General features: G+C 21.6%; 6 protein-coding genes across 6 annotated transcripts; 3 read left to right on the top strand and 3 right to left on the bottom strand. All coding sequences in view use genetic code 6, as the record gives it.

Annotated features, from left to right (window-relative positions):
• Nucleotides 1-533: 533 nt before the first annotated feature.
• On the bottom strand, nt 534-2,695 carry TTHERM_00068040 (AMP-binding enzyme family protein; the record flags this gene model as incomplete). The annotated part of the gene is made up of 3 exons (XM_001007741.2): nt 534-688; nt 750-994; nt 1,053-2,695. The coding sequence occupies 3 exons, from the start codon at nt 2,693-2,695 to the stop codon at nt 534-536; spliced, it is 2,043 nt and encodes a 680-aa protein (XP_001007741.2).
• A 2,297-nt stretch (nt 2,696-4,992) lies between these two features.
• TTHERM_00068050 (transmembrane protein, putative) lies at nt 4,993-7,148 on the bottom strand (the record flags this gene model as incomplete). The annotated part of the gene is made up of 4 exons (XM_001007742.2): nt 4,993-5,147; nt 5,209-5,453; nt 5,785-6,076; nt 6,194-7,148. The coding sequence occupies 4 exons, from the start codon at nt 7,146-7,148 to the stop codon at nt 4,993-4,995; spliced, it is 1,647 nt and encodes a 548-aa protein (XP_001007742.2).
• A 5,001-nt stretch (nt 7,149-12,149) lies between these two features.
• On the top strand, nt 12,150-14,529 carry TTHERM_00068060 (hypothetical protein; the record flags this gene model as incomplete). The annotated part of the gene is made up of 5 exons (XM_001007743.2): nt 12,150-12,343; nt 12,749-13,100; nt 13,149-14,204; nt 14,280-14,386; nt 14,451-14,529. 5 exons carry the CDS (start codon nt 12,150-12,152, stop codon nt 14,527-14,529), a joined length of 1,788 nt encoding a protein of 595 aa, XP_001007743.2.
• Nucleotides 14,530-15,729: 1,200 nt separating this feature from the next.
• Nucleotides 15,730-16,879, bottom strand: TTHERM_00068070 (hypothetical protein; the record flags this gene model as incomplete). The annotated part of the gene is made up of 3 exons (XM_001007744.2): nt 15,730-16,489; nt 16,541-16,772; nt 16,831-16,879. 3 exons carry the CDS (start codon nt 16,877-16,879, stop codon nt 15,730-15,732), a joined length of 1,041 nt encoding a protein of 346 aa, XP_001007744.2.
• Nucleotides 16,880-17,864: 985 nt separating this feature from the next.
• Nucleotides 17,865-19,322, top strand: TTHERM_00068080 (immunoglobulin-like variable motif protein, putative; the record flags this gene model as incomplete). Its single annotated transcript, XM_001007745.3, has 5 exons — nt 17,865-18,238; nt 18,293-18,344; nt 18,397-18,678; nt 18,742-18,855; nt 18,909-19,322. The coding sequence occupies 5 exons, from the start codon at nt 17,865-17,867 to the stop codon at nt 19,320-19,322; spliced, it is 1,236 nt and encodes a 411-aa protein (XP_001007745.2).
• An 886-nt stretch (nt 19,323-20,208) lies between these two features.
• On the top strand, nt 20,209-25,299 carry TTHERM_00068090 (tubulin-tyrosine ligase family protein; the record flags this gene model as incomplete). The annotated part of the gene is made up of 4 exons (XM_001007746.2): nt 20,209-20,743; nt 20,799-23,100; nt 23,163-23,261; nt 23,352-25,299. Exons 1-4 carry the CDS (start codon nt 20,413-20,415, stop codon nt 25,297-25,299), a joined length of 4,680 nt encoding a protein of 1,559 aa, XP_001007746.2. The 5' UTR covers nt 20,209-20,412.
• Between the last annotated feature and the right edge of the window lie 126 nt (nt 25,300-25,425).

Genomic DNA, 25,425 nt, shown 5'->3' with positions numbered 1-25,425 from the left:
CTTATTTTTACTTTTATTTTATTTAACTTATTATTACATAAAATTTTTTATTTTATTTAAACATAAAATCCCAATAATTAATTTTTCATCTAACAGCTGGCTATGAATTATTTTAATAAGACATGCATGCAAAGTCAATAAATAAATAAAATCAAATTTGTAGTGATCCATAATTTAAAAAACACAATAAAATAATCAATTTCTTTTAATTTAAATTTTTGATAAGACATAATATATAGTTAATAATTTTTTTTATTGATAAAGGAGAGGTTCATTTCTTTTAAAAAAATATTATGTTTGTTTTTAATGTTAATGATAAATATGAAATTCAATTGAAATTAAAACTACTAAATAATATATCATTTGTTATTACCAATATACTTGAAAAAGGTAGTATAATATATGATGGTCAATTATTTCTAATTAGCCACTACGTATATAGTTAAATATCTTTAAAAATCATAATGAAAAATAATTAATAGTCTAGATTAATGAGGATTTACTGTATTTAAATATATGCATTTAAAATATTATCAATTTTATTCAATTTTGAAAATAGAGGATATTATTCTTTTGTCCAAATCGCTCAAATTATCACTATTTTAACACTTTTCTATATAACTTTAGAAATATTAAGATTATAATTCTGCTGATGACAATATTTCTATTTGACTTTGTAAAAAGTTAACTTTTTTATTTTAATAAAAAAAATATCATTTAAATTTTATTATCAAATATAAAAAGAATACAATTTTGTTTTGACATGTCACCTTTTTTTTCTTAATTAAACTTTTAATAAGAAGGAGGAGAGCAGCCAATAAACTTTATTGCAGCTAATTACTCTTGAGTTAATAGCATCATAATTGCTTTTTTCAACAATAGCAAATCTTTGTAAACTTCAAAAATATTTAGATATCTCATTACTTCCTATTCAATTTCACGTTTTATTTAATTTTAGATTTCATTTTCAGGATTTCTAAATAGTTAACAACACCTTTTAAAATAAAAAATTTGTCTTTACTATCAATGATACTTTTAAAAATTAAGCTTACTTATTATTAAATAAAATTTTGTGCACCTTAATTAGATTATTTTTATCTTAAATTGCTTTTAATCTATCAAACAAATAATCTTTACAACTTAACTTTTTTTCTAAAAATAATTAAGAATTGTCTGTTTTTAGATTATTATTACTTTAATTTGTAATTTATGGAATTTCTGTTTTTATTGCTTCAGAAAATGTCATTGTAATTTCATTTTTTTTTGATGATAAATTATCATTTTGTAAAATTTTTTTAACTTGTTAATTTTAAAAATGATTTTACTTTCTACTTGTTTTTTTACTATTATGTAATGCATTTTCTTCATAAATTAATTTATCACTTTAAGTAATTTATTTTGAATAGAATATTGATTTTGGTGTTTCATCTTTAGTTTATTCCTTTTATTCATCTAAATAATTTTTAAAATCCAATTAAATTGGTTTAAATGACTACTATTTGTCAATTTATTCTTTTGATTTTGTTAAAATTGTTGGAACACTCACATAATCTTAATCTTAATTAGTATTTTTTTCTTCTATATCCTCAGACTTTTTCATTTTCTTGTCAAAAAAAATTACTTCTTAATTTTGGAATAAATTATTTATTCTTAGAATTGATTCATAAGAATTCTAGTAGAAGTTTTGTAAAAAAAGTAAAAAAAAATCTTGTCTAATTAACTCCTGAGCTAAATGCCTACCTAAATATCCTAGAGTCATAAATATAGCGAATATTGTATTAACAAGAGCTAATACTTCAGGAAAAGTAGGATATTAAATATAGATTTGCTAAATTATATTCCCTAGTTATATGCAGAGCTCTCCTAAAGGGACATAATTTTATAAAATATTAAGTTATTATGTCTGAAAATCATATGAACCTAGGGAAGAATATTCTACTGAAGATTAGAAAAATATTCCATCTTTAATAGTAGTTAAGTATTTTTATGCTGTTAAATAAGTAAAAGAACCCTGCGATGTGCTTAAATATAAATACCTATCGATGTAGTTGATATCTATCAACTATGAGGTGATGTTATACTAAGACGTAAGTAGCTTAATATGTAATTTTGATTTCCACTATCCAATAACATTATTCAATTCTGTTTGATTTGCACAATTAGGAGGAGTTTATTATTGAAAATAATCTGAGTAGCAAGCGAAAGTTAGAATGAGTATTTATGAAAAGATGTTTTCGTTGCTGTTTAACTCTAAAAGTTAATCGGAAACAGAAGAAGTGTCTATACAAGTGTAGTCTGAAAGCAAAGGATTCTAACAGCTTTATAATTTTAAAAGTACTAAATTTTCATTTGATTTATTTTGAAGTCTAAACATTGCGTAGTGATTCAGATAAGTTTTATTATTTTTTTGTTCTAGTTCATTAATGTTTTTATTTTAGTCATACTCAAATCTAAATGCGATCAGATCTTTGATTATTGGCAAGTCTACATTCTAAGAGCTTAAACTTTAAGATCTGTATTTTGGGTCTATCTAATTTGTGAAATAATGATATGACAAATAAACAAAATATGTAAACACAACAAGAATAGTAACCAAAGTTAAAATAAACCCTGTTGTAGTTGCTTTTCTTCTGTCTTAGTTTTGAATATTAAATAAGAAATGAGATGAAAAAATATCAAATTTAGCAATATTCATTCTTTTTTTACTTATTTTTACTTTTATTTTATTTAACTTATTATTACATTAAATTTTTTATTTTATTTAAACAAACAATTCCCATAAATAATTCATCTAAGAGCTGGCTACGAATTACTTTAAGAAGGTATAGAATCAAAATAAAAATTAAATTAAATCAAATATGTAGTGATCAATCCATTAGAAAAACACAACAAAATAAAAATTTCTTTTAAATTTAAATATAGAAAAGACAAAAAAGAAAGTTAATTATTTTTTTTGTAGGAAAGGAGAGGTCCCTTTATTTAAAAATGATCATGCTCTCAAGTTTAAATGATATTTGAAATAAAGATATAATAAAACTACATTTTTTTAAAATAAAACCTTTAAAAAATTTTAAAATATATTACTTTCATATATTAGACATTCAAAATCATACTCATTTCTTCCACTTGATTTAAATTATCACTATCTTATTTATCACCCTGAAATAAGACTTGATATTTATTCTGATATTAATCCAAACAATAAATGAGTTTTTAACATTTATAGATTGCTTGTTGTTTGATATTTTAAAAAAAATAAATTAATTTTAAGCAAAATTTATATGGAATTTAATCTTTTAAAACACTACATTTTTTGCACAATTCAATGAGATATATATTTTATTAACCTATTATTACATTCAATTTAATTTTAACTTGGCTTTATTTAACCTTATAAGACTTAGAACCAGCCATAGATAGTAATATAAACATTTGTAAAAAAAATTTACCATCAAATTTTGTGTATAATTTATTTACTTTAGATTAAATTAAATTTTGTAAACCTAAAATAGATTTTTTTAAAAAATACTCATAAACTTTTAAGGCAAATCTAATTGGTAATTTAATTTTTTTATCTTAAAATAATATGTTTTAAGATGGCTATTACTTTAATCTGAATTTATAAAAATATAATTTATATTTTTTAACTTCTTTTTAACTAATTTATAAGATGCTTTCTTCTTTACAGTTTACTATCTAACTAATTATTGAATTTAATTAAATTCAAAAGCAGTTAATTCTTACAGTCAATTCATTCTTAAGATTTTGCTTTAATCAGTGACGATATTAGAGAATAGTGACTACTTAAATTTAATTTTTCTTTTTACACATTATTATTTAATTTTTTATCAAATAAATTTCCTTTTAATTTTGAATTAAATTTTTATTTATTCTATGAATTGATTGGTAAAACTTTTGATAAAAAAGTAAAAAAAAAATTTATCTAATTAAATTCTGTACTAAATGTCAATCTAAAATTTCTAAAGACATCAAATCTCAAAAATAACATTAAAATTAGCTTAAAGTTCAAGGATATTAGGTTATTAAACCTAGATTTTCTGTAATATATCTCTTATCTATGAGCATGTCTCTTGTATAAATTATTAACCTAAAATAATATTAAGATATTATATCTGAAAAATTTTATGATTTATTCGAGGACTATTCTGCTGAAGATTCTTCAATTCACAGTCATTATTAAATAAGCCTATACTATTATCTGCTTAGAAATTAAATATTTATCATGTAGTTGATTTACTTCTACTTTGAGGTATTTTTTTCCTAATATTTAAGTGGTTTTATATGTAATTTTGATTTCCATATTTCAATTACATTATTCAATTTGGTTTAATTTAAACTATGAGTAGAGGTTAATTATTATGGAGTAAAAAGCAAAATTTTGAATAATTAATTTGAAAAAGTTTTTTTATTGGTTCATTAACAATTTTAAATTACTCATATTTAAATCTAAACAAATGTGATAAAATCTCTGATTAATTAAAAATCTACAGATTAAAGACAAAATTTTGAGATTTATATTTTAGGTCTATATAATCAGTAAAATACTGAGATGATAAATAAACAACAATATATAGATAAAACAACAATAGATGCCATGGTTAAAATAAAATCTTTAGAAGTTATTAAATTTAGGTTATGTAATTTAAATAAACAAAATATTTATTAATTTACAAAAAAAAACACAAAAATAAATATCTATCATTTGTTTTTAGCAAGTTAATTTATTTTTAAAAATATATTAGTTCAATTTTTATAAATTTGTCATCAAAAAAATGATTATACATATGGAATAAATTATCAATTTGTATTTTTACTGTAAAAAAGTAACTTTTAAATGAAATTTAGAGTAGGTATTTTATTATTTTATTAGTATTAAATATCTTTAAAAATCATATTGAAAAATAATTTATAGTGTAGATTAATGAGGATTTACTGTATTTAAATAAATATTTATATGAATTTAATATATTATCAATTTTATTCAATTTTGAAAATGCAGGATATTATTCTTTTGTCCAAATCACTCAAATTATCACTATTTTAACACTTTTCTATATAACTTTAGAAATATTAAGATTATAATTCTGCTGATGACAATATTTCTATTTGACTTTGTAAAAAGTTAACTTTTTTATTTTAATAAAAAAAATATCATTTAAATTTTATTATCAAATATAAAAAGAATACATTTTTATTTTGACATGTCACCTTTTTTTTGTTAATTCGACTTTTAACAAGAAGGAGGAGAGCAACCTATAAACTTTATTGCAGCTAATTACTCTTGAGTTAATAGCATCATTATAGCTTTTTTCAACAATAACAAATCTTTGTAAACTTCAAATATATTTAGATATCTCATTACTTCCTATTCAATTTCACGTTTTATTTCATTTTAGATTTCATTTTCAGGTTTTCTAAATAGTTAACAACACCTTTTAAAATAAAAAATTTGTCTTTATTATCAATGATACTTTTAAAAATTAAGCTTACTTTTTATTAAATAAAATTTTGTGCACCTTAATTAGATTATTTTTATCTTAAATTGCTTTTAATCTATCAAACAAATAATCTTTACAACTTAACTTTTTTTCCTAAATTAATTAAGTATTGTCTGTTCTTAGATAATTATTACTTTAATTTGTAATTTATGGAATTTCTGTTTTTATTGCTTCAGAAAATGCCATTGAAATTTCATTTTTTTTTTATGATAAAGTATCATTTTGTAAAATTTTTTTAACTTGTTAATTTTGAAAATGATTTTACTTTCTACTTGTTTTTTTACTATTATGTAATGCATTTTCTTAATAAATTAATTTATCACTTTAAGAAATTTATTTTGAATAGAATAATGATTTTGGTGTTTCATCTTTAGTTTATTCCTTTTATTCATCTAAATAATTTTTAAAATCAAATTAAATTGGTTTAAATGACTACTATTTGTTAATTTGTTCTTTTGATTTTGTTAAAATTGTTGGCACACTCACATTATCTTAATCTGTATTTTTTTCTTCTATATCCTCAGACTTTTTCATTTTCTTGTCAAAAAAAATAACCTCTTAATTTTGGAATAAATTATTTATTCTGAGAATTGATTCATAAGAATTCTAGTAGAAGTTTTGTAAAAAAAGTAAAAAAAAATCTTGTCTTATTAACTCCTGCGCTAAATGCCTACCTAAATATCCTAGAGTCATCAATATAGCGAATATCGTATTAACAAGAGCTAATACTTCAGGAAAAGTAGGATATTAAATATAGATTTGCTATATAATATTTCCTAGTTATAAGCAGAGATCTCCTATAGGGATATTATCTTATAAAATATTTAGTTATTATGTCTGAAACTCGTATGAACCTAGGGAAGAATATTCTACTGAAGATTAGAAAAATATTCCATCTTTAATAGTAGTTAAGTATTTTTATGCTGTTAAATATGTAAAAGAACCCTGCGATGTGCTTAAATATAAAAACTTATCGATATAATTGATATCCATCTACTATGAGGTGATGTTATACTAAGACGTAAGTAGCTTAATATGCAATTTTGCTCTCCACTATCCAATAACATTATTCAATTCTGTTTGGTTTGCACAATTAGGAGGAGTTTATTATTGAAAATAATCTGAATAGCAAGTAAAAGTTAGAATGAGTATTTATGAAATGATGTTTTCTTTGCTGTTTAACTCTAAAAGTTAATCGGAAACAGAAGAAGTGTCTATACAAGTGTAGTCTGAAAGCAAAGGATTCTAACAGCTTTATAATTTTAAAAGTACTAAATTTTCATTTGATTTATTTTGAAGTCTAAACATTGCGTAGTGATTCAGATAAGTTTTATTATTTTTTTGTTCTAGTTCTTTAATGTTTTTATTTTAGTCATACTCAAATCTAAATGCGATGAGATCTTTGATTATTGGCAATTCTACATTCTAAGAGCTTTAACTTTAAGATCTGTATTTTGGGTCTATCTAATTTGTGAAATAATGATACGACAAATAAACAAAATATGTAAACACAACAAGGATAGTAACCAAAGTTAAAATAAATCCTGTTGTAGTTGCTTTTCTTCTGTCTTAATTTTGAATGTTAAATAAGAAATGAGATGAAAAAATATCAAATTTAGCAATATTCATTCTTTTTTAACTTATTTTTACTTTTATTTTATTTAATTTATTAATACATTAAATTTTTATGTAAATTAAATTTTTTATTTTATTTAAACAAAAAATTCCCAAAAATAGTTCATCTAAAAGCTGGCTACGAATTACTTTAAGAAGGTATAAAATCAAAATAAAAATTAAATTAAATCAAATTATTTAATGATCAATCCATTAGAAAAACACAATGAAATAACAATTTCTTTTAATTTAAATATAGAAAAGACAAAAAAGAAAGTTAATTATTTTTTTTGTAGGAAAAGGAGAGGTCCATTTATTTAAAAAATGATCATGCTCTCAAGTGTTAATGAAAAATAAAGATATAACAAAACTACATTTTTTGAAAATAAAACCTTAAAAATATTTTTTTAAATATTACTTTCATATTTTAAACATTTAAAATAATACTCATTTCTTCCACTTGATTTAAAAAAATTATCACTATCTTATTTATCACCTTGAAATAAGACTTGATATTTATTATGATATTAATCTAAATAATAAATGATTTTTTAACGTTTATAAATTGCTTGTTGTTTGTTGATATATAAAAAATATAAATTAATTTTATTAATTATTAGCAAAATTTAAATGGAATTTCTTTTTTGGAATTTAATCTTTTAAGACACTACATTTTTGCGAAATTCAATGAAGTATTATATTTTATTAACCTATTCTTATATTCAATTTAATTTTAACTTGGTTTTATTTTACCTTTTAAGACTTAGAACCAGCCATAGATAATAACATAAACATTTGTAAAAAAAAATTGAGCATCAAATTTTGTGTAAAAATTTATTTACTTTAGATTAAATTAAATTTTGTACACCTAAAATAGATTTTTTTAAAAAAATATTCACAAACATTTAAGGAAAATTTAATCAGTAATTTAATTTTTTTATCTTAAAATAATATATTTTAAGATGGCTATTACTTTAATCTGAATTTATAAAAATATAATTTATATTTTTTATACTAACTTCTTTTTAACTAATTTATAAGATGCTTTCTTCTTTACACTCAACTATCTAACATTGAATTATATTCAAAAGCAGTTAATTCTTACAGTCAATTCATTCTAGTGATTTTGCTTTAATCAATCAGTGACGATATTAGAGAATAGTGACTACTTAAATTTAATTTTTCTTTTTACACGTTATTATTAATTTTTTTATTAAATAAATTTCCTTTTAATTTTGAATTGATTTATTTATTCTATGTATTGATTCATAAAAATTTGATAAAAAAGTAAAAAAAAATCTTATTTAATTAAATTCTGCACTAATTGTCAATCTAAAATTTCTAAAGACATCAATACCTCAAAAATAGCATTAAAATTAGCTTAAAGTTCAAGGACATTAGGATATTAAACCTAGATGTTCTGTAATATATCTCCTATCTGTGAGTAAGTCTTTTAATAATATTAAGATATCATATCTGAAAATTTTATGAGTTTCTCGAGGAATATTCTACTGATGATTTTTCAATTCACAGTTATTAAGTATTTTTATTCTATTAAATAAGCCTTTAATATTATCTGCTTAGAAATTAAATATTTATCAATATAGTTCATTTACTTCTACTTTGAGGTATTTTTTTCCTAATATTTAAGTGGTTTTATATGTAATTTTTATTTCCATATTTCAATCACATTATTCAATTTGGTTTAATTTAAACGGTGAGTAGAGGTTAATTATTAAAAATAATAGGAGTAACAAGCAAAATTTTGAATAATTAATTAATTATAAAAAGTTTCTTTTTTGTTCATTAATAATTTTAAATAACACATATTTTAATCTAAATAAATGCGATAAAATCTCTGATTAATTAAAAATCTACAAATTAAAGAGAAAACTTTGAGATTTATATTTTGGGTATAAATAATTAGTAAAATACTGAGATGATTGATAAACAAAATATGTATATAAAACAATAATAGTTGCCATGGTTAAAATAAAATCTTTAGAAGTTATTAAATTTAAGTTATGTAAATTAAATAAATAAAATATTTATTAATTTACAATAAAAAATGCAAAAATAAATATCTATTAATTATTTTTTGCAAGTTAATTTATTTTTAAAAATATATTAGTTCAATTTTTATAAATTTATCATCAAAAATATGATTATATAAATGAAATAAATAAAGTTGAATTTTTACTGTAAAAAAGTAACTTTTAAATGAAATTTAGAGTAGATATTTTATTATTTTATTTGTATCAAACCATATTTATTATATAAAATAATTAAAAATTTTATTAAGTCTAGATATACATTCAATTAATATACAGGTTTTCCTACATTTAAAAAACTATCTGTAATATTTCAAATCAAATTATTAAAATTTTAATAGATAAAATATTTTTTAAAATTTTAATAGATAAAATATTTTTTAAAATTTTAATATTCTAGATAAATAGGAATATGAGAAATTTAGTCAAATACTGACACTTCTCAAGGCTGATAAGTTCATGAAACTAAAACTGAATTTTACATTAAATTAATTGATTTTATTTAATTATGAAAATAATGAATATATAATAAAAATTAGCTAATTTATTAGGAATACCAAATATTAATAAATAAAATAACTGTTAAATTAAATTATTTTTTTTTTATCGTTCATTACTTCCTAAATTTTGAAGTAAAAATATTTAAATATAATTAAGAATAAATACTATAAATATATAAAAATACAATTTTAATTTGTAAAAATATAAATTATCTCATTTTTGAGTGGCAAAATGTATAGCCAAATTAAGCTTAATATATTTCTGAATTAACATATAATATAAATTTACCTAATAATCTATTAATTTAAGTAAATAATTTATAAAATAGTTAAATGTTTATGCTTAAAATAATGATTTATTTGCTTATTTTATTATCTCATTTATAAATAAAAATGCTTGTTGAATAATTGTAATATAGCAAAGTTTTAATTGTCCTCTGATTTATATTAAGGAAATAATATTTAAATAATAGTCTAAAAATAATCATATTTAACCTGAAATCAACACATACAAAAATTTAGATTATTTGTTGATTAAATAGACATCTTTACTTTCTTTATTTTTTTAGAGTATTTATTTTAGTTGAATATTTTAAAGCTATTATTCTTTAAATCCCAAAAATGATATTTATTTTAATCAAAAAAAATTATTAAATATATAAATTTAGCATTGTGATATCCCTTTTTATAATCAGATTTAATTAATTGATATATCTAATAATATTAATATTTTAATATTTTAGATTCCAATTTTAGCATTAATAACTTAATGATATAATTCAATAAATATTTAATTAATTTGCTTAATATTTTGGTAAAATCAATAGAAAGAAAAGAAATTAATGATATTAAATTATATTTTTTTATTAAAATTGACTTTCCTCTTACTAAATAGTCTTAAAATATCATCAAGCTAGGTGATTAATATAGCAATAAATTTGTAATAATTTGAATAAAAACAGGTAGACTTATCTGATTATTTTGAAATATCTTAAGGCAATTACTATGTTGATAATACTTAGAATCTAAATGGAATATAGATTATAAACCCAATAAACTTAATATCTAAAACAATATAGCAAGATAAGTTTGAGAAAATAGATTCATATTTCGTTGATTAGCTCAACTCGACTACTTCAATTAAATTTAATGTATAAGTTAATAATGATTTGTCTTCAGAAATTATATTTAAATTGTACTTTGAAGAGATTACAAATATAGAAAACGTAATAACATTGACAAAAAGAAATTCTATAACAATCGAAAATAAAATTAGACCTTAATTAGGGAAAATAGAGACATAAATAATCCCATCATATAGTTCAGTCTTAGTGATTGCTACATCTATCTAATAAACTTTAGTTTATTAAGTTACCGCTAACTTATATTAACTTCTTATTTAACCTATTAACATAGATTAAAGTCTAGCAAGAATACAGTCTTTATAGTATCAATTTTATCTATAACTTTACTTTATAGGAATCTTAGAAAACTCAATTATTTCTTTTATTATAAAAGACCAAAACTTAATGTTAAAGGATACCTTTTATGATGTTAACTTTTTAAATATGAAATATTTACAAAATGATTCATTTTATCTTGTTAAATGCAATCTCTAAAATTTAAAATAGTAATTTTTTGCAGTTTTTTATCTGGGATTAAATGGTAAAATTAACTACATTAAAAGTGAGTATCTTTAAAATCCTCTATCAACAAATATTGAATATAACACAATGGTATAATCGATTAACGCTTTTGAAGTTTATGTATTAGAATATTATTCGAACTAATAATATATCTATTTAACATTATACAATGTCAAATATTATTAAAATTTTCAATCCTTACAAATACAAATTACAAATTTCAATAGTGTTTCTATGGGTTAATTCATACTTGGAGCTTTTATAATTCAAAAGGATTTAATAGCTATAATAACATCTAATTATATTTTAGGATTTTCTGTTGCTAAATGTAGACTTATTTCTAGATTTCCTCACCTGCCGACTTCTAATTCAATTTTAATGTCTGCAAATTAAATTTTTGAGACTTTAATTTTAACATATTTAATAGGAAATAACCCTGAAGTGTATTAAATAAACTAAGTTCGTTTATCTCTTCCTTTTTTAGCAATAAACATGTCCTAAATTGAAAAAACTCCATTGTTGATTAGCATACTTGAACAAGAAAATCCATTTAGCTAAGCAGTAAATTTTAAAATATAGCTATTGAATACAAATTAATCAGAAATAAACATTTTATAAAGTTAATAAAATATTTATGAAGTAATTTAATAAAATTAAGGTAAATTGATTTACAAAAACATAGAAAAATATATAATAGGATCAGAGCTAAAGCTCAATTTTAATCAGCAAGAAGCAAAAGATATTTAAACAAAATATTCTTTAGTTTAATAAATTAATCAAATTTCTTATAATTCATTTGAAACAAAAAATTTATTGAGAATGGCAGCTACTTATTTAGAAAATATTTTTGTAACTATCTATCAAAATTAAGGAGCTTATGACATTTATCTTTTAGAAAGCGCATAAACTGGTAATAATTAATTGGATTTTTAAGTGTTAGACCAAGCTAACTTTGAGTAAGGAGAAATGAAAATAGATGAAAATGGGATTGTTTGTATAATTAATTTTGAAAGGTTTGTTGCTTTAATACCCATACTTAATAGTGAATCTTAAAAATATGAATTTGGATATTTTAATTAATAAAATAAAAATGTTACTAACATACTGACTGATCCAGTGAACAATTATTTATTTTTTGAAACATATGATCTCCTTTTAATATATAAATACTATTTTTTTTCAAAAAGTAGTTTCTAAATAATATCTTAAACTTTCATTGCATAGTTCTAATTTTCTAAAATTACTAACATCAAATGTAATCATGAAAATAATATAGTTTATTCGACCAATAATACCCTCATAATTAGCTATAACTATGTTAAAAATTTTTTTTCTTACAATATTAATGTACCTCAAGGATAAAAATAAGAAATAAGTAGAAATGTAATTTTATTTTATACTTCTTTTGCTGTATTTAGATAATATGCAGATAACTCTTCAGAAATTAATATTTATAGCTATAATGATTAAAATTATTTGCTCGCTGACAATATTGATCCTTAGTTCTTAAGGTCACTTTATGGGCAAGGATACTAACTTTAACTTTCGAATCCTTCTCTAATCTAAACATCTGCTAATATTTTTAACATGCAAGAATATATTGCTATACCTGCTATCAACTCAAATAATGATTCAGTTATATTAATTTTTAGAATATATCAAGTCAACTCTTAAAATTAGCTTTACTGCTCTATACCAGTAGATCCTAATATCTTTAACATATCCTTCTTCGGAAATAAACTTATTGGTTTCATCAACACAAATATCGATGTACCTGACATTTAATTTTATTACTTTTCCTATTATTTATAATTTTAGATGGATTATAAAATTTCATAGTAGAAATTTAATTAAGATTTTTAATTCACCATGTCTACTTAGATTTTAATAGATTCGAATTTAAAAAATCTAAAAAAAATAACTTAAGAAGATTAGCATATGATTTTTAATTTCAAATTCTAAAAAAATTTAGCTTCATAATAAGGTTATATAAATAGGCAATCTGATGGAATTTTATCTCTTTAAAATTACTATGACTCTTAAGTTTTAAAAGTAAATGATCTCTACTATTTCAATGATTTTAATACTTATTACGGCAATTTTCTAGGTTGGCAGATTACCTACAGTTTAAACAACATAGATTTAAAAATGTATCTTCAGAATAGCTTAATTAGCAAATAAAACAACGGAATTAATGCATATGATACTATTTTGTTTGGAGAAATAATTGTAATGACCTACTAAAATAAATTAATTTTTCAAAATATTTTTAGCATGAATCTTGGCTAGAATCTCGATTACTGCTATTTGCAAACCGATGAATCATCAATTATGATCACATTAGATCCTCTTATCAATAAAAATATTATTAAGCAAACATTTTTTACTCTTTGCTTAAATAAATAAGATTCTTCTACTTAATAATTTAATAAAATAACTGTTTTATAATAGCCTTAAATGTACAGCTAAGATCCATAGATTTAAATTATTTCAAATTAATCATGGATTTCTACTTCTATTTAATTTGATAAAAACGTATAAGTTTTAAATAAAATATCTAATGATCCAAATTTAGGCCTTATTGCTTTAATCTAATAGCCTTAAATTATAGGATAGTCTATTTGTTAAATAGTACTTTCTGATTAAGAAGAAGGACAATTTACATTTAATTGCTCCGTTTATGAAAAAATGAGGCTTTTAAAGCTAGTTTACTTTATGTGGAGCTATCAGTGTTAATCTAATATTTTCTTTACTCAAGATGGGTTTGCATATTACTAAATTTCTAAAAATTTTGACTCATTTTAAGTAATCAATATCAAAGATATTTTAAATAATTTGAATTATAATGTTGATTAAGGAAGTCAGGTTTCAAAAGTATATAGTATCTCCTAGATAGATTTCACAAAAATTATTCTTAGCTTTAGTAATTTTTAATTATTTGAAATATAGATGATATTTAACAAATAGTAATTATTTGAAAACATAAAATGTATTGAATATTTTACAGAGCCAAACTATATTTTTAAAGGATTTGCCAGCTAATCAAGTAATTAAAGGTAGACAATACTTGCTATGCATGATATTTAAGATTAATAAAGCCTAATATTCTTTTATTATTAGCCAAATTAACTACCCAACACTATAAAAAACTCATACAAATATTAGATTATTGATTAAGCTTAGCATAATGGCCAGATGAAAATATTTTTCAAATAATAGGATTGTTACTTTTTTATGAACAGAAAAGATGAATAAACAGGAAGTATTTAATAACTAAGTTATTCAGGATAAACTGGACTAATAGTTAGCAGTTTTAAAAATACAAGTAGCTTTGATTCAATAGGATTTTATTTAATACCAATCGGAGTATCTTCTAATAAATAAACAACCTTGCCTATTTAAGTAAAAATAAAAACAATAAATACTTTCTCAAGAAAAAATGAACTATTCTTATTATTGCTAATAGCAGCAATTTTTTTGTGACAGCTTAAATTGCACTTGAAAAACTTTGTTATAAAAATATGTATTCCTCTATGCTATTTTATGAGTTTTAAATTAGTTTATCTTTATATTTTGGGTAAATTAAATTTATTTATAAAAAAATAATCAACCTTTAAAATTTTAAACTAAATAGTTGATATATTTAATAATTAATAATGATTCTAATTAGTTTCTAGATAATTAATTATTTTTGTGGCATAAAATTTTATATCAACTTAATAGATAGATTTTTATTGAAAAAAAAATTAAAAACAATTCCTATAATTAAATTAGTACTATTGATGTATGTAAGTAATATTTTAATAAAAATAATTAATTGAATTTATTTTTAAATGTATTAATCAAGTCTACAGTAAATAGAACCATTAATTTATTTATTTATTAGTTTTTTTTTAAGATTTTATGATAAATTACACTTAAGAAATGAATTCAATTAATAAGTTAAAATTTATCATAAATATATCCTAAATTCAATAATAAATGATAAAATAATTTAGATAAATTAGAAAGAAATTCCATAGAAATTTTGTGAATGTATGACAGAAGGTAGGTTTAATTTATTATAAAAACATTAAAATGAGAATTAATAAAAAATACATTTAAATATAATTATGTACTAAGTTAAATAAAATAATAAAATTTTTTTAATTTATCATTCATTTTAGTTGGTGATTAATTAGTTAATTAAAGTGGAAATAAAATTTAATATAAGTTAAAGTATTTAAATAATTTTCTTGTTAAAATTAATTGATTAAAAATGATTGTGGTTATTATTTATTTATTAGGTTGTTTATTTATTTATTTTTAATCTAAATTTTTTTTAGTTAAAATGTGTTAGTAGTACTTATATAAATTCACTGGTAAGTAATCAGATATTAAAATCTTAGAAGCTAACTCTTCATTTAACAAATTTTAGAGAATTCATAAATTCATAGTAAAGATTGGTTAGATTTGATTTGTTATTCAGTAACTTTTTAATGTCTTATTTAGCTCTCTCTTAAGGACTTAGCTCTCTTTGAAGCTTTTCTGGAATTTTTTTTACTCTATATTTTTTCTTTTTAGCTGGAGAATAACTCTTAAGATTACATATTTCTGTCTAATTCAATTAACTTAGCATTTCAAAGCTCTCTATTTCTTTAGCTAATTATGATTAGTCTTAGTCATTATCTTTTAATTTATTTAAAATCATATTGTTCATTATTACTTATTACTAATTCATTATTTTCTAAATATTTTTAGAATTATTTTTGAATATATTATCTGGATAGTATTTATTACTGAAGTTGTTTTTATTTATAGACTCATGATGTCCATGCTCCTCTAAGAAATTTTTGATTTTATTGTCAAATATCTTTGGTAATACTAGGTCTTTTTTAATTTGTGACTTATTTCTTTATGCTATTGCTCTATTATAATTATCGAACTTTTCTTTTAAGTTAGCTGCTCTACTTTCGCTATTGCATCTATAACTAATAGCAGAAATATAATTTTTAGGTTTTAGCTATATATCTTCTTATATATTCTCATAAATTCTACTGCTAACTTTTTCACTTTTTTAGTTTTATATAGAATTGAATTCTTAATTTTAATTCCTTTAGTGCACAAAAGATTCATTTCTCTATATGGTATGTGGACCAGAAGGTTGCGTTGAATCGTCCCTATAATTAAAATTAATGAATCTAGAAATAATTAAGATAAATACAAAATACCTTTCACTCAGCGTCGTTGAATGAGATCTTAATTTATATTTATTATTTACTCTTATTTATTTGAATTTTTTTATAAGGTTTTTCTCTTGCTTAATAAATAATGGATTTTCTTCTTAATTGAGATCATTTCTAATGAAAGGATTGTTTCCTACCTATTCTATAGAATACTGCCATCTTTAAGGTTAGTTACAAATCATTATACCTCTGTATTACTATATTTTTGGATTTAATTCTATTTATAATTCATAAAACCAAATATTATACTTGTATACAAATATTTAAAATTATACCTAAATTTATAGAATACCCTTCGGAATCGCTGTCACTTAAGTTGCTCATATTTTATTTCTTATTATCATCAAGTTTAGTATCAAGTTTTACAAAAACAGCTTTAATTCTTTTTAGTATTTTTTTCTTTTTTAATATTTGTTAATATTTAATTAAATTATTAAGATAAAACTTGCACAAATTAGTGATTTTTTTTAATGTGTTATAAAATATATGACTTACATAGCTAGATATTTCATGGTTATCAAATTACACACTAAAAAATATAAATTTAGCAGTAATCATTTACTTCTATTTACATGTGCATTTTTGAAATTATATTTCTAAAAACAACATTTTGTTGTTTATAAAAATTTACTAAATCAATTCATTATTTTGTATAATAAATTTTAGTTACACCAGATTAGCTTGAAAATATTCCATTGATCACTAACTAAAATTTGAAGTTCTATAAAAATACATTTTTTTGTTTGCCTACATTTTCATTTGTTTAGATATATTATTTCAAAACATTCTTCTTTTTTCAAGATTATTTTAAATTCTATTTAAATAATCTATTCCCACCAATAAATAAATAGATGAATAATAAATTTATTAAAATTTTATTCTAATCAATTTCATAAGATAAAAATTTTTACTTATATCATTAATATTCAAATAAAAAATAATATTTAAAATAAAATGAATAAATTAATTTATAATAAATCTTAAAATATAAAAACATTGATGTATATTAAAATTTTTTAATTTTATTAAAACCCATTTTAAAAGGAAATTATTTATTTTATTTAAATATTTTTTTTTATCAATTTTATATCTTTAATTAAATCATTAAATATAAATTTATTTAATTATTTTAAAAAATATTTAGTGTCAATCAATTTACTATAAATCAATTAGATTGTAAATTTAAATTTTTAAACCAGTGGTTAGTGGTTGATTAATTGATAGATGATTAATATTAGAGATTGCTTAAAAAATTATAATTTTACAAGTTCTAATTAAAATTTTTAAAATTTAAAAGTTTAATTAACAAATGGATTAGGAGTTGTTGAAAGATTTTCTAAAAAATCTGGAGCTAAATGCTTTGGAAAAGGCACTCAAAATTATAGATGAAAAACCAAAATAGATTTAAAAACCTTAGAGTGATTAAGAAGATTAAAATGTCGTCATGGATTTCTCAAAACTGTTTAAAAAAAATCATAGTAAAAAACCAGAATTAGGGAAAAATAGATAAAAAAAAGGAAATGAATAAAAAATCAATAGCGAGAATAAAGAGAATATGGATTAAAATGCAAAGAATGTCTAAGTAATTTAACCAGAGGTTAAGCTAAAAAATGAAATTCCTAAGAATCTTACGATAACATAGGAAGAAATGAAACAAAGAAAATATTTAGATTAGAGAAGATGGTAAATAATTTAAATTTTTTAAAGCAATTGAATGAATTTTAATTTAACAATTAGGTTTTGTCTTTCAAGACCTCAATATCAGCGCTCTTGTGGAATAAGTAGCTTGGTATAATTTATTTATAGATGTTGCATTCAATAATAATTGTTAATTTAAATAGATGTCCAACTGGAATTATTTATTCTCTTGGCTTGGTGTTGGTACTTTACCACCTATTTCTGTAGAAGAAGCCTTACAAATCTTAGGAGTAGAAAAAGAAGGCAAGCTTTTTTAGGATACTGATTTCGGAACTTTCACTGGAAATGGTACATTAATAAAATGGTTCAAGCTCCTTTGCAAATATTTTAAAGTTGATGGAACAGCATATATTTTCTGGAAAATGTGCGGAGATAATCGTACTCCTGGAATAGATGAAAAAGAAGCATTAGACAGATTAGAAGAAGTATTAAATTTATTATTTGGTTTAAATAGTTTAGTTTTTAATCCTAAAAATATCAAATAAAAGGGTTTAAGAAATGAAAATATGACATTTATTTATCATGCTCATGACCATTATTTCTGTCCTGTGGGCTATGAAATAGTTCCTCGTAGACCACCTGATGCTTATAAAAAATTAGAAGTAAAAATTAGCAGCTATTTTGTTTAAACTAATTAATTATTTAAAATATATAGGATATAGACCCCAATGAAGTAGACCATTGGATATTTATAGGAGAGCCAAGTAAAAGATATCCTGCATTCCACATTAGGTTATGGTCAGAAATAGCAAAAGATATATCTTTAGGAAATCCTTAATACTACGATATTAGACACCCCGAAAAAGGAATTATGGAAAGAAAAGGAGAATATTTTAAAACTACAAAAGCAGGAACTAGCATTCATTGCATAATGGCATTCTAAAAAATAATAAAGAAAAAGAAATAAGTAATCAGCATCCCCAAATAAATAGGATAAGCAGAATAGTAATAAGACGAAACTACCATTCCTTAGATTAATGAAGAAGATAATTAAGAAACTGTGCAAGCAAATGAAGTATTAGAAGAACCTGATAATCTCAACTCTGACTCAAGAGAAGATCTAGATTGAAAAATATTTACAATGTAATTAAAAATAAAACAATATTAATTGATTCTAAGCAAACTATGATACAAATTAGAGTATTTATTTATTAAAAAAAAAATTAAAGAAATTTTATATAAAAGTATTTATTTATTTTAATTTTTGTTTTCTAAATTATGAATATTTAGAAAATAATAAACTAATTAATATTTGATAACATTTGAGTTCAACATATTACTATAATTAATTATTCAATAATTTTTTTTTCTTATCTCTTATTAAATATTTAGAAATATTTTAATAATTAATTCTTTAAACAATTAATTTTTAGAAAATAATTTAAACCAATTTTATTATTTTTTGTTTATTAAATTTGCTATAAATAGAATAAAAATATTTTCAGTAAACTATATTATTTTAAAAATGATAAATGTTTATTTATATTCAAAAGTTATTAGCAAAAATGAAAATTAATTTGTTGTTTGATAACAACTTATTTATAAATATATTTTTTGAAAAAATATAATATTGATTGCTATTGCGAATTTTCAATTTACGCATATAGAGGCAACTATAATAATACAATTGAGGAGAATGGATGGTTATGATTTGTATGATAAAGTTAAATAAAATTTAAGTATTCTAATAAAGATTTAAATCAATAAATTAATAAATAAATGATTCATTGATTGAATCTTAAAATTAATTACATATTTATATTAAGCAAAAAATAATAAGGGTGATTCAATCAATGTTTATTATAATGTAAAAATGAAAGATTGTAAAAAAAACAGATAGTTTGTATTTAATGGATTGTTATTGTTAACGTGATTGTTAATATTTATATTATTATTGAAAACAAGTATTGTAAGTAATTTAAAATTAATTCTTCAAATATCATTTGCAAATTAATATTTCTGTCTCATAGAATACTAACAAAAAAGTAAAGAAAAAATAACAAATTTTTTCTAAGCAATAATAATTACTTACAAAACTAAAACTAATTTTAACAGAATAAGAAAATATTTTTTGTGTTCATAATTTAGCAAATTTATTTTCTATATTATTCTAATCTTTTTCTTGCTTACAAATCTTTAGAAAACCAATAATAAGCAAAATGAAGAATTCTACGTTCACCAATTTTAGTTACAACTCACCTATAAAGCCATCAAAAGATCATTATTTAAAGCACAATAACAATCAAAATTAGGAATGCACAAAAAATATTTCGATGACTCCAATAATAAAATCAGATTATAATGACCATAAAAAGGGCGAATCATTAACAGAAAGCAAATTATCGAAATTTGAGGAATAATTTAAAACTTAAAAAATATAAATAAATAAGAAATAGAATTCACTGTGTTAGGAAGATGATGCTATTATTAACCATGGATTATTGCGACATACAAATACTTCCGAGGCTATTTTATTATCGCAAGGACAGAGTAATTATGTTTAAATTATATATTTAATTAAATATCTAAAAATTAAAAAATGAAGATTAATCGCTGTAAGCTAAATAATAGTCTGGTATTGTAACTGAAAGTCCCTTTAAATCTCGCTCTAAAAAAGCTTCTTAAAATGTAAATGTATCTTGCTTACCAAATATCTTTTAAGACTAAGATGAATACACTTTTATACGATAATAGTAGCAAGCTATTGTAGATGGATTGGCTATTGACTCCAAGCTTCATCCGAACGGAAGTATTAATAAGAATTATTAATCCTCAAGGTTACAGTAATAGAGTCAAATTAATGAATACTCTAAAAAGAAAAATTAAATTCGTATACGATCTTCTTAAAATTAAGATAGTTAGAAGTATATGATGGGAGAAGATTAAATAGTAGGCAGTAAACCTATCCATTATAGAGTAGAAAGATAAGCCAAGAGCAATGATTAAAGACATGCAAATAATATTAAAAAAGCTATTAGAGTTTAATTAAGTAAAAATCCTGCTCTAGCAGCTTCTCTTGAAATATATACTAATGGTAACCAATAGTCTCTTCAATAAATTTCTAAGGGAGTTTAGCCTTATGTTATTAACTAATTTTTGCAAAAAAGAAAAAATCTCCTTCAGAAAAAGGTAAGTGTGCACAATCATTCAGTTAACAATAGGAGAGGTTAAAACCATTCACTGTAATATAGAAATGATGGAATGAATGCGAATACCAAAAATAATAATAGCAACTACAACAATAATTCGTTTAATTGCTTCGTTAATAAAAGCTAAATATTAGATGAAAGCTAAGCAAATTACTCTTAAACATAAAAGCTGACGTAGAACAAATATCAAAATTAAGTTAAACAAAATAATATACAAGCAAATAATATTGTGATAAATTAAACAAATACGACCAATTTAAATGCTTTACTAAGTGAATATAGAAACAATAGTGCATAATAACGTTTAATCCTTTAGGATTTTTATAATTAACAAGGAATTAAAGACCCAGAATTTACTTAGAAATAATAATCTTTAATTGACTAATATAATCATTCTAAACAAACTCTAAATGAAAAAACATAAAGCGATAGTCCTAAAAAGTTGACTCCATAAAATACAAATAATCAATCTTTTGGAATTGCATAATCTATAAAAGAAATAAAAAATGATCATCAAAAAACGATAGAGAAGGAATTTAACAATAACGATAGATATGAGGAGTCCTTATCTAATATTTCATATGTTCAAAATTTTATGGATAATGCATATGGAGGGTTTCAAGAAAATGATACGAATGGCTAGAGTAATAATAGTTTTTTAACTCAGTCAATCTCATCAAATAGAAAGTTAACTAATAACTAAAACTCTAAAACATCTTTGAAGTAAAAAAACACTAATGCATAAAATAAAGAACTTACAGGTACCAATTCAGAGTTTTATGAAGAAAGCCAAACTCAAAATTAAAAAAAATAAAATTAAATTATGAATTCAAACACTGTAGGATAAAACCTTTAACAAAATAGTAGTAATTTAAATGTGTCGCCAAAATCAAAAAGAAATGCTAACAGTAATAACTAAACTTCTCCAGTTATTGACTTTTAAAACGTATATAACAGCATAAATAATAAGAGTGCTGACCAAACTTTGTCTCCAATAAAAAATACAAAGGGTGACAAAAATTAATCTTCTCTTATCCAGTAACGCATAGTATTATAATAATAAAAAAGAAGAGGTAATTCATTTAACTATACTAAAGGAGGGACCTTCAGTATTGCAGGAAGTGGAGACGCATCGTTTGATTTAAATTTTGTGACATAAGAAAAAAATACCAACAACAACAACAACTAAAATAATAATTAAAAATAGTTTGATTTTTATGAGAATAAATCATATTATTAATAAAACATGTTTTCACCTCCAAGAATACATAAAACGAAAGCAGTTTATGTTCATAGTAATACAATGTCTAATTAAGTCGATATAACTAAATTGAATAACTTGGAAGAGTACAACTTTTTAAATGAAGATTAATCAGAAAAAAGAAGTTAGTCTAATCCAAGAGCTGTCATTTCTTCTAATTTAAATGATCAAGTATTACTTATAAAATCTTAAGTTCCTGAATAACAACAACAACAACAATAGCAGTAGTAAAATTTAGAGATAAAATCCAATATAATTACTTCTGCTTATACTGTATAATAGAAGTTACCTGAAGGAATTTATACATGCTATTTTTAGAAAGGCAACAACAGTGGTTTAGTTAGAAGAGTGCTTCTTACTCGCTCAAATTGGAGAGAGTCTCCTGTTTACTCTAGCAATCTAAATTTTAGATGGCATCCATTTTCGAAGGGAATTAAGTAATTAATTAATTAACTAATTTTTAATAATTTAACAATAAAAATAATAAAAAAATAATTAGATTTGAAAGTTTGAGCTTACATAAAAAAAGAATTGTCAATCATTTTGAATTTCATGCAGAAATTACTACAAAAAATGGAATCATCAAAAACATTGGAAGGTAGAAAGAAAGAAAGAAAAATTATTAATTATTTTTAAGTTATTTCCTTTTTTGTTTTTATCATTCATTATTTTTTAAATATTAACATAGATATTGCAGTGAAAGAGGATTAAATATTTTTGATTTTACTCCCACAACATTTTTGTTTTCTTTGAAAGAAAAATTCTGGGATTTAGATTTAATAAGATTTTGCGATTTCTTTTACAAGAATTTACCTGAACCCTTAAAAACTTAGAACGAATATAAAAAGAATTACATTGAGATCAAGAGTAAATTCAGATAGGTCTAAATTCGTACGAACAATTAAAAGTCTAACAAGAAGAAATAACTTGGAATTGTTGCTCCACCAGGAGTGGATAAATATGGAGAAATGAAAATTCACAATACTTTTTTAGGTGATTCATAAAGTAGCTATATTTGGTTGTTAAAACCTACAAATCTAAATAGAGGCAGAGGAATCGAATTATTTTCTAATTTATTCTAGCTTGAAACTCTTTTAAATAATTATTTTGATGGATTTTATGAGTAACCTATACAAAGTAAAGCTTAACCAAATGATGATAAATAGACTCTGCAATAATAGTAAGATATGTTGTTAGATATAGCCATGGCAGAGAGTATCGCAAATCAAGAGAATAAGCAAAAAAATGAATAAAACGAAAAGGAGGAACCTGTCTTGAAAAATTTATTCGATAAAAGCTTATATGTAACCCCTAATAACTTAGAAAAAGAAGAAGAGAAAGGGAAAAAAGTGGATTAAATGAAAAAAAGCTTAAATCTAAATAATAACAATGATGGTGATTTCCAAGATAAATATTTAATTATAAAAAATAATAACAATCGAAATGAAAAAGACATTGAACTTACTCCAAACTCATAACAAACAGGAGCATTAAACTAAACTGAATAATTACAAAACGAATAGCTTAATGATTAATAAGAGAGCCCTAAAAAAAATGAAGATGGTGAAACAGAAAATAAACCAAAAAAACAAAAAATTAAAAAAAATAAAGCTAGTAACAGCAACCATAATGTCAACTACAATAATAATATTCACATTTCACGTATACGTGATTTATCTCTTCCCAAAAAACCAACTATAATTACTTAAGCTGCAACTAATAGTAGTACAAGCGGAAATAGCTCTAACAATTAAAATAAGCAGCCAAACTCTCCAGAAAAAAAAGGTAACAAAAATAGTAATGGTATATCAGCAGAATTTGGAGGCTACTTAATGAAAGAACATTCATTTGTAATTTAAAAATATATTGAAAAACCTTTCCTTATAAATGAAAGAAAATTTGATATTCGTATGTGGGTTTTAGTTAATTAAAATCTTGATGTCTACTTATTCAAAGAAGGTTACATTCGTACAAGCAGTAAAAAATACGATGTTTCAGATTAGGATAATATTTTTATTCATTTAACTAATAATGCAATCCAGAAATACTCTGATTCATATGGGCAATACGAGAATGGTAATTAGCTAAGCTTGGATAATTTTGATGAATACCTCTAGAAAAAAGGTTATATTCAAACTTTCAGAGGTGATATAATGCCAAGAATTAAGGAGATCATAACTATATCTATGCTAAGTGTGAAGAATAAGCTGAATGCTAACGATAGAAAATACTCATTTGAGCTTTTTGGCTATGATTTCTTTATAGATTAATAATTTAATGTTTGGCTAATTGAAATCAACACAAATCCCTGTATTGAAGAATCTAGTCCTCTCCTTGAAATGTTGATCCCTAGAATGATAGATGATGCTCTTAAATTATCTGTAGATCTCATATTCCCTCCTCAATACTCTGATGATATAATATAAAAATAAATCCAAAAACACAGCTAAAATCATAAAGAAAAGAAAAGTTAAAATATTGAAAATAATCCTAATAACCAGCAATTAGGAAATGATAATTAAAATTTTTCTCAACATTCTAAGAAAGGTCTGATAGAGTCTCTTTTCCCTGTGACTGGATACTCAAGTTAAGAAAATATGTTCTAATTCCTAGTTAATTTATATAAATCTAATTGAAGAATTTTATTTGAAATTCAGATTTTAAAAAAATCTACATTGATATTTTCATAAAACTCTAACTAAGTTTATTGAAAATAGATTTTATCATTTTATAATTAAAAATAAATTTATAAATATCAAATT

This window comes from Tetrahymena thermophila, assembly GCF_000189635.1.
Source record: "Tetrahymena thermophila SB210 genomic scaffold scf_8254811, whole genome shotgun sequence".
NCBI lineage: Eukaryota > Ciliophora > Oligohymenophorea > Hymenostomatida > Tetrahymenidae > Tetrahymena > Tetrahymena thermophila.
The sequence above is the reverse complement of the archived record's forward strand: the minus strand, read 5'-3'. Positions and strand labels throughout refer to the sequence as shown.